This window comes from Penaeus vannamei, unplaced genomic scaffold (assembly GCF_042767895.1).
Source record: "Penaeus vannamei isolate JL-2024 unplaced genomic scaffold, ASM4276789v1 unanchor506, whole genome shotgun sequence".
NCBI lineage: Eukaryota > Metazoa > Arthropoda > Malacostraca > Decapoda > Penaeidae > Penaeus > Penaeus vannamei.
The window spans coordinates 132,501-142,500 of NW_027213510.1; the positions used below are offsets into that span (position 1 = coordinate 132,501).

Below are 10,000 nucleotides of genomic sequence, written 5' to 3' on the forward strand. Positions count from 1 at the left end.
AATAATTTAGTTTCTGTTGCCCAAAAACCTTATCCTCTCAGTGACTATTTGAAGCTTTAAGTCTTTGTGTTGTGAAAGGTAATAGCTGATAAACAGCCATACTTTAAACCTTAGCTTCAAGCTGTTATACCCAAGGTAAATATTAATGTATTTTTGGGTGTTTGCCTGTGCGTATTTGTATGTGTATACTTGTACACACACACATACATATATATATATATATATATATGGATATATACCATGTATATATATGTGTATGTGTTTATTCATATGGTATATGTACCCCAAACGCTGTGTGTAACCGTATATTCATAAATATGTCCACATATCTATACAATCATTCTTATAAAAGGATAAATAAACTATGGTCTTGTTTTGAGTTTTATATATTTTCCTATAAAATAGGTACAGTACATCAAATATTCCTCAGGAGCAAAGTTTCTCGGCTTAGAAGTATAAAGAACAGTTTGAAATTTGTTAAAGCCCTGTCGGTGTGAATGACACCAACGACCTTCATGTCTCATCCCAGAAACGGGAAAGTTTATTGGATGAGCTTCATCCAATGAGAAAGCAGAATACAAACATGCAAGTATATTCTCGACCAATCAGAAGGCATGGACGGGAGTGATGAGCAAGTGGGTGTAGCTTATTGTAAAAACTGTATAACAGTATGTCTTAGCTAAGTTGAGGACGGAAAGTGTCTGTCTTTTGGGCCACTAAACCCATATTTGGGACCTTGAAGCCTTCTTTTGGTTTATTTTGTACATGGAAGATGAGCAAATTGAAGTTAAGTGATATCACAACCAGCTATGACATCACAGTCCTCATGCAGGACAATAGATTCAGGGAGTCCTACAAAGGATCCAAACGTCTTAGAAAATATAAATGACTGGGTGGAAACTACAGTGAAGGAGAAGACATTTCAAGAAACTTAAAAATACAAAGTGGAAATCGTGTACGAGCATGCAGAGGTTGGCGATATAGTTGACATGTTAATCTCCAAACGACGAGGACTGACAGTTAGTTAATGGAAGTTTGCGAAAAGTCGCGGCGAACACCAAAATCTGGGCTGCCGTCCCCATCCGCGTCGTCATACACAACGTCGAAGAGGGGGTTGTTCTTGTAATAGTCAGCGCTGTAAAGAAAACGGGGATGACATGCTTCAAGTATGGCTAGTAAGAACCTGAATTGGTATTAAGGAAAGATGAAGTAAGGGAACATGCTACAATATGTAAAATACAAAAAAATAACACAAGAAAAGGAAATACAGTGATAGAAGAACGCCAGGTGGTAACGACGAACGAAGGAATGCTGAAAGAAAATGGTGTTAGAGATGGAAAATTTTGTTATCGAAAACGGGAAGATGGCCGTCATGCTAAAAGGACAGGAGAGACTGAAAAAAATCTCGAAAAGAAATATAAAAATACCACATGCTTCAAATACGTCACGGAAGTAGATGTCATGCTTTGGAGACAGGACAGTGAAGTATCTTTAGTTATTTCTGTTATCCCATACTTTGCTGTTATTGTAGAGCCTGAAAAATGAAGTGACATGCGCTACTCATGCGTCTGACGAACGGACCAGTGAAGGACGAGAACCCAAGGAAGTCAACATGAATCAGCCGAGATACTTCATCAAGAAAATCAGATTTTCCATTTGAGTAATCACACACAATTGAAAATAATCTTCAAAAGAAACTTAACGCACATTCAAAATATACATTACGAAAGCTTGAGGCCTCTTTTGGGCTTACTAGCTACAGCAATATCAAATACTAGCGTTGTAGTATCGCATAAGGTATTGTCAACACACAGATGAATTTTACAATGATATCGAAGCCGAAACGTATATACAAGCAAGATTAATACAATGTAAAATTCCGAAACATTTTAGAATACATTAAAGACAAATGCAACGGAACACGCCAGCTAAGATATCATTCGACAAGAAAAACGAAATCCCTCCTTAAGAAAAAAAAGTAAAAAAAAAAAAAAAAAAGTTAAAAATAATAATAACATAAAAAATCAGAGGGAACCCCCATCCTCTACAAGAAAAGAAGAAAAATGAATAAAAAAAATGAGAGAAAGCTGCATCGAAAGAGAAGAAATGCACTGTCCAGAGGCGTGTGTTTGTTTGTTTTTCTTTACGCTACAACATCTTCGTTTCCGTCTACGGGGTTGATGGGGTTTCCGGCGTCATCGTAATAGTCGACAAAGGCTGGGTGGTCCCTGTACCATCCGATGCTGCAAGATAATGCTGGGTATTAATGTCTTTTTCGGGTAGTCTTTGTCCGCACTTGACTTCACTGTAGCTGTGTGTCTGTCTCTATCTAAATCCATGTGTCTCTATATCTCTATCTAAATCCTGTGTGTCTACCTGTATCTTTATCTAAATCCACATTTCTATCTACATCAGTCTATGTATCTTTATATCAATTTATCTATCTCTTTATCTTTTTTAGCTATCTATCTATCTATCTCTATCTAAATCTAAATCCATGTGTCTTTATATCTCTTATCTATCTAAATCCTGTGTCTATCTGTATCTATATCTATATTTAAATTTGTCTTTATATCTATATCTATCTAAATCCTGTGTCTCTATCTGTATCTCTATCTAAATCTAAATCCATGTGTCTTTATATCTCTATCAATCTAAATCTCGTGTGTCTATCTGTATCTATATCTATATTTGAATCTACGTTTTTGTATCTATATCTATCTATATAAATCCTGTGTCTATCTGTATCTATCTAAATCTAAATCCATGTGTCTTTTATCTCTATCTAAATCCTGTGTGTCTACCTGTATCTATATCTAAATCCATGTGTCTTTTATCTCTATCTAAATCCTGTGTGTCTACCTGTATCTATATCTAAATCCACATTTCTATCTACATCAGTCTATGTGTCTTTATATCAATTTATCTATCTCTTTATCTTTTTTAGCTATCTGTCTATCTGCACGCAAACACACGTATGCTTTTGCACATATAGAATTACAGTGCATTGTGTGTCTGTATTTGGATGTTTGAATGTTTTTATCTGGCTTTTAATCTCATCCTTATTGGCTATCCGAACACATGCGAGACTGTATATTATCGTATATGAAATGGGCGCTTACAAGTTTGTGTGTGTGTGTGTGTGTGTGTGTGTGTGTGTGTGTGTGTGTGTGTGTGTGTGTGTGTGTGTGTGTGTGTGTGTGTGTGTGTGTGTATGTGTGTGTGTGTGTGTGTGTGTGTGTGTGTGTGTGTGTGTGTGTGTGTGTGTGTGTGTGTGTGTGTGTGTGTGTGTGTGTGTGTGTGTGTGTGTGTGTGTGTGTGTGTGTGTGTGTGTGTGTGTGTGTGTGTGTGTGTGTGTGTGTGTTTAAATGCGCGTGTGTGTGGCACAAATCTGCAAAAACGAACTTCAGAACGCGATTTAAATCCCTCGCAAGATGTAGACTTAAGAATGTCATAAAAAGGAAAGAAAAGAAGAAGAAAAAGGAATAATAATTTCATTGCTTCTCTAAGTTTGCTCGGAAGTTTGTACCATTAGTTTAATTTCAAGCTTGAATTTCTAATCACATCAATAATTACAATTTTGTGATTCCTCAAACGCAGGAGTGTGAGGACGAAGACATGTGGACAGTGAGAAAAGACTGGATACCAGATAGATAAGTAGATAGATAGGTAAATAGATGAATACGGGATGGGTGAGAGAGAGAGAGAGAGAGAGAGAGAGAGAGAGAGAGAGAGAGAGAGAGAGAGAGAGAGAGAGAGAGAGAGAGAGAAGGAGAGAGAGAGAGAGAGAGAGAGTTGTTGGTTACAAGCCAGCTAATATAAGGGCAAAGAATTATTTAATCTGCAAAGAATTGAGTAATCTTGTTATATCCACAGTGAAGAAAAGAATCCAAAAGTAAAAGTGAATAACAGTGAAAATGTTATTGTGCAAATAATGTTATTGGAGTGATGTGATGCCCAGACAACAGGAAAGTATTCATTACCAGCCTTTGTTAATTTTTTTTTTTTTTTTTTTTTTTTTTTTTTAGAAATTGTAACTTACATGCAAGGAAAATAGGAAAATAATAAGAATATGAAAATATCATGTTGCGAAAATAATTATATATGAATAATCAAGTGAATGGTGATGATAAGAATATGCTTTTGAATATTAACAGTAATTAATATTTTTCCAATTTAGTGATTTTGTGCGCATATAAGTGTGTGTGTGTGTGTGTGTGTGTGTGTGTGTGTGTGTGTGTGTGTGTGTGTGTGTGTGTGTGTGTGTGTGTGTGTGTGTGTGTGTGGGTGCGGGTTTGTTCGTGTAGGTGTGTGTGTGTGTTTTGTGTAGGTGTGTGTGTGTGTGTGCGTGTGTATGTTTTGTGTTGGTGTGTGTGTGTGTTTGTTCTTGTAGGTGTGTGTGTGTGTTTGTTCGTGTAGGTGTGTGTGTGTGTTTGTTCGTGCAGGTCCGTGTGCGTATGTGTGTTTTTTGTGTTCGCGTGTTTGTTTGTGTGAATGCGTGCGTGTATGTGTGGCACAAATCTGCAAAAAATGAACTTTAAAACTCGACTTAAATCCCTCGCAGCACGCTGTCTGCGCCCACGCCCGCCCGCACCCAGGCTGGCCACCACTCACCAGGCGTCCACATTCTCGGGGTAATCGCACATCATAGTGACGTCGTTGAAGACCTGGCCGAGGCTGCAGGAGGCCTCCTGGGGGGTGACGCCGTTGTGGCACACGTAGAACTTCTGGCAGTCCGCCAGGTTGGCAAAGGCGGGGTGGGGCACAAGGCGGCCCTCGAAGTCGGTGAAGTCCTTGGCACCTTCGCAGCAGAAGTCGTCGATGCATTCTGTGGGCAAGGGGCGTGGCTTAGTGACCGAGTGGCGCTGGGAATGTCTTCTGCAGGGCGGGAGGTGTGTCCCTGAGACCGAGTGACTTAGAGGGAATCATGTGAGAGGTTTGAGACAGTGACCCATTGTCTGTGAGAGGGTCTTCTGAGGGGAGACTTAGACGCGTGACTGACTGTCCTCGAGGGTGTCATTTGTTATCAACCAGGGGGCTCTGAGAGTCCTAGCAGTCGGGCCTAGAAACTTGGAGGGTGAGAGGCTTGGGTTAGTGATCCAGGAGCTTTGAGGGCGCCTTCTGCGGGTGGGAATGTGGGCGGGGAAGACAAGTTATTGTGGTACATTTAGCCTGTTTGGGAAATGACTTGATAATAAAAATTTAAGGAACAACAAAGTGAAGCCTAAAGGTATCTGAAAAAAAAATCTATAGGAAAATTAAGAAATGGAGCATTAAGCGATTTGGCAAAAGTAGTTGAGAAATCCAGCAATATTTAGAAACATGAGAAAAACATATCTGAATATATTCTAAAGGATTTGATAAAATTAATTGCAGTAAAATGAAGGAAAAACATAAACAAAACGTTTAAGTAAGAATTCGTGTATCGAAAAGGTAAAATATTGATATAAGGTAAGTTCTAATCTAGGTTTATGATTCTAGGTCTTCGATCTGGACACCTTTGCTATAAAAGGGTTTGATTCCCAATATTTAACTCTAAATAATGTTGCAGCTTCATAAATGTGCAGTGAGTGCAACGTCATAGACTTCAAAGATAATACGTTGGTGCCTTTTACTTGAAATAGAGGAAGACAGTAACACTGTACCAATGTAAATTTTGGACAATAGACAATTATTCAAAAAATCAAAGTAAATATATATTAGTGGATTTTATCTTGCCTACGATTTATGCAGAATGGTTTAATCATCTAAGGATTTTAAGTATAATCAGGATATTTTCCCTGCGGTTAAGGATACAATGGGACATTTTTTTAATTTCCATTACTTTGATTCAATAACTGTAATAACTATAAATAAGAGAGATTTTCTACTCTTCATATTGCCAAAGTGTTATGTAGTTACGTTTGTATGCAAGTAGATATTAAGATATTACACAGTACCCAGCCTTACATGCTTCAGTCAGGACGTTCCTTCTGGCCTTCTACATATTGTACTATTTGGGAACTCCTGCACCAACCCTGGCTGAACCCTAGTATAAGAACCCTTGGTCTGGCGAACCCGTCTTTGAACCCCTGCTCGTCCCCTCCTGAACACTAGTGTGAGATTCCGTGGGCGAACAACAATTAATGAATCCTAGTTTACGAGCTCCTGTCTTAACCACCGTAGAACCCCTCGATTTTCAATCCCTGTCCTAACCTCATAAGAACCCCTGGGTGAAACCTGCTAAAATCTCTCGTGGACCCCAGTGTGAGAACCCCTGCCTGAGCCCTTGGTGTGAGAACCCTTGCCCTAACCCCTTTTGAAACACAGGGTGAAATTCATGTCCTAATGTTTCGTGAACCTAGTGTGAGAACCCTTGTTCTAACCCCTCAAAACCCTGGTATGGGCCCGCCCACACACACACCATTCAAGAACATTAATGTGAGTGTAGCCGACCACCGCAACCTGCAGCGCGGCATACTTCCCCCAGGTTGGGTCCAGGTCCACAGCCTGTCCTCTCGCCCTCACCATCAGCAGCTTCTCGACGACACATACCGAGACATGATTGGTTGACCACGGACACCTCACGGCTCGCCCATTGGACCGCGGGCTCCCCTCGTTCCCGGGTGGCTGGCACAGCTCAGACCCACTTAAGCTCCCGCACCCGGGCCGAGTTCAGCACTCACGATCCTCCAGCAGAGCAAGACACAGCAAGCAGCAACAAGGCCTACCCAGGCCTTAGCCGACGGGTGAGCCGCTCCGGCTCTCCCCGGCGATCTCCAGCACACCAGCCATACCTGTGGGCACTCACACCCACACACAAAAGCTCCTTAAAGAGATGATTGACACCAGTCCATGGCGGATACTAATCCATTGCCATATGAGAACCCCTGTCCGATTCCTTAGTGTGAGAATCTTCGCTCTAACCCCTCATGAACCCACGGTGAAAACGCTTCGCTAATCCACTAGGGTTACCCTTAGTAACCCCAGACTGACCTCTCAGCGTGAGAACCCCCGCCCTAGCCCTTATGAACCCCATGTTGAAAACTCCGGCCCTAACCCTTGGGCAACCCAGTGTGGAAACCCTTTCCCTAATACTTCTCAGCTGTTGCGAGAACCCCCCTGTGTCCCCAGCTCTAAGGACTTACTCTTCTCCTCCGCGCAATTAGTCCTTGCAGCTGCGGCAGGCCAAGCGCAGGTGCCCGTCTTCCTGTCGAAGTGCAGGCCGGCGGAGCATTCGGTGGCGGTGTGCTGGCCGTCGATGCAGGTGTAGTACTTGCCGCAGAACTGGTTGTCGGCGAAGATACCGTGGAGGCGGGGGCAGTAGACGCTGGAGTTGCTTGCGGGTTCTGTGGAGAGACGAAGGGGTGAGGGAATCGAACTGGGAGGGAGAGTTAGGGTTCTGTGGAGAGACGAAGGGGTGAGGGAATCGAACTGGGAGGGAGAGTTAGGGTTCTGTGGAGAGACGAAGGGGTGAGGGAATCGAACTGGGAGGGAGAGTTAGGGTTCTGTGGAGAGACGAAGGGGTGAAGGAATCGAACTGGGAGGGAGAGTTAGGGTTCTGTGGAGAGACGAAGGGGTGAGGGAATCGAACTGGGAGGGAGAGTTAGGGTTCTGTGGAGAGACGAAGGGGTGAGGGAATCGAACTGGGAGGGAGAGTTAGGGTTCTGTGGAGAGACGAAGGGGTGAGGGAATCGAACTGGGAGGGAGAGTTAGGGTTCTGTGGAGAGACGAAGGGGTGAGGGAATCGAACTGGGAGGGAGAGTCAGGGTTCTGTGGAGAGACGAAGGGGTGAGGGAATCGAACTGGGAGGGAGAGTCAGGGTTCTGTGGAGAGACGAAGGGGTGAGGGAATCGAACTGGGAGGGAGAGTGAATCAAGGGCTCAGTAAGTAAATACTTGTTTAGAGCTTGGAGTAGGTAGGCCTAACGACGTGGATGAGGTTAGAGTGTAGAGAGATCGTTTTGATAAGGAGGGGGGTTGGCTACATCTCACTGCTTACCTTATATATTTTTCTATCATGCTTTACTTCCTCTGATAGTACGGAATAGTTATTGCTCTGGTTACCATCGCTATCAACTATTATTGTTGACATCGCATTGATCTGTATTTTAATAATTGAAATTATTTTTGCCGTTATTGCCGTAATTGGTATTTGAGAGACTCTTGATTCTACTCCAATAGAGAAAACGACGCTTCCCTGGAGAGGGAACCATGCCAGTTTCTCGTCAACTCGTGCGTAAAGTAGTCACGCAAAATCCACGTTTTCACTTTAGACAGACATTCCACACATGAAACCGTGGCCTGTCAGAGATTTCCAATAATAATAATAACCATGAACCACCGTTCTTTCATCGTAGTACAAACTAAACTTCCAAAAAAGAGAAAAAACATAAATATATCCTATCTAACAAACACAACGAACTAGACTTCACTCACGCATCAAAGAACGCTCTCCACAGTCAACCACGTAAGGGATATCGCAAGGGTCGACGTGGCCAGCCTTGCCCTTGAACTCATCGAAGACTTTTCCGTCCTCGCACAGGAGGGGCGTGGGGACACCATCGCTGCACTCGTAGTACTTGTCGCACTGAATGGGGTCCGCGAAGTAGCCATAGGGCTCGGGGCAAAGGGACTGCGTGCCGGAGAAGCTGTTCAGCTGGTCTCTCTGGGGAATTCCTGGAATAGAAGGCGAATGTTTGTTTACTCTTGTAGGAAAGGTAGGATTATTATTGTATGATTTTTGTTTTTGTGGGAAATTTAAGAGTTATTATCATGTGTTTTTTATTGGTATTATTATTGTTCTTATATGTTTTGGTTTTACATAGTGTATCTCTTGTGTAGGAAAGGTAGAATTTTTATTGCGTGATTTTTGTTTTGGTTATTTCCTTAGTAGAAATTTGATTGGTATTAATGTTGTTCTTGTTTTATGTTTTGGTTTTATATAGTGTAATGCATTTCAAGATAAAAGCAATATATCTAAATAAAAATAGTTTTTTACTACGAAAATAAGGGCACTGCAGATGGAAACAACGGAAAGAGCTATTCTGTATTTTCAAAAAATCCAAAATCCTGCCAGAAAAAAAACAAGAGGTCAGTGATCACGTAAGAGAAAGAAAGAAAAAAAGAAAACCCCCAAAAAGAAAAAAGAAAGACAAGAGTCATCATACTTCAAGATCGGCTCCGCATGCCTGCACTCGCCAGTGATTTAATCCGTTCCGAAGTTGAAGCCGAAGTCAAGTGTATTCGAACGAAGCGAAGAAAATGGGTCAGCAATCCAGAGTTATTTTCCCCGTGATATACTTTTCATTTTCATTTATTTTTTACAGCATGTTAACAGAATACTTCATGATTTTCTGTGTTTTCATGACTGTTATCTAACAACGAGAGAGAGAGAGAGAATAAATGACTGGAAAGTTAATTTGCCAAACTATCTACATACTTTGCAAAAATGCAGGAAAATACGTACGAAAATGCATCATCCGAACTGGCTAACCTTAACGAATCGGAAAGGCAATTATTCAAACTAAATTTACATATCTAACTGGTAGCAGGAAATTGCTCACCTTATATAGTATACGTTCCAAATAATACGCTTAAAGTTATTTTGAGCAGTCAACTGAAAGAAATGGAAGAGAGAGAGAGAGAGAGAGAGAGGTGGGGGAGAGGGAGAGAAAGAGAGAGAGAGGGAGAGAGGGGGAGTAGAAAGGGAGAGAGAGAGAGAGAGAGGTGGGGGAGAAGGAGAGAAAGAGAGAGGGAGGGAGTAGAAAGAGGGAGAGAGAGAGAGAGAAGGGAGGGGAGAAGGGGAGTATAGATTGATAGAGAGAAGGGGGGGGATAGGGAGATAGTTAGAGAGAGAGGTGGGGGAAGGGAGAGAGAGAGAGAGAGAGAGAGAGAGAGAGAGAGAGAGAGAGACAAACAGACAGACAGACAGAGAGAGAGACTTAAAGAAGGAGAGAAACGGAGAAAGAGAGAGAGAGAGAGAGGTGGCAGAAAAGCCCAACCAACCGGCTTCTAGGACA

General features: G+C 42.1%; 1 protein-coding gene across 2 annotated transcripts in view; it reads right to left on the bottom strand.

Annotated features, from left to right (window-relative positions):
- Positions 1-370: 370 nt before the first annotated feature.
- LOC113814529 (protein obstructor-E) overlaps positions 371-10,000 on the bottom strand; it is a 17,347-nt gene continuing 7,717 nt past the window's right edge. The window contains exons 2-5 of one of the 2 annotated variants that reach the window (XM_070119670.1): positions 8,418-8,657; positions 7,128-7,328; positions 4,615-4,828; positions 371-1,135 (exon numbers count right to left, since the gene is read on the bottom strand). In XM_070119670.1, coding sequence (XP_069975771.1) covers positions 1,021-1,135; positions 4,615-4,828; positions 7,128-7,328; positions 8,418-8,657 — 770 coding nt within the window. In that variant the 3' untranslated portion in view covers positions 371-1,020. Of the gene's footprint in view, positions 2,244-4,614; positions 4,829-7,127; positions 7,329-8,417; positions 8,658-10,000 lie in introns of both variants that reach the window. The other variant, XM_070119671.1, reaches the window with a different exon arrangement.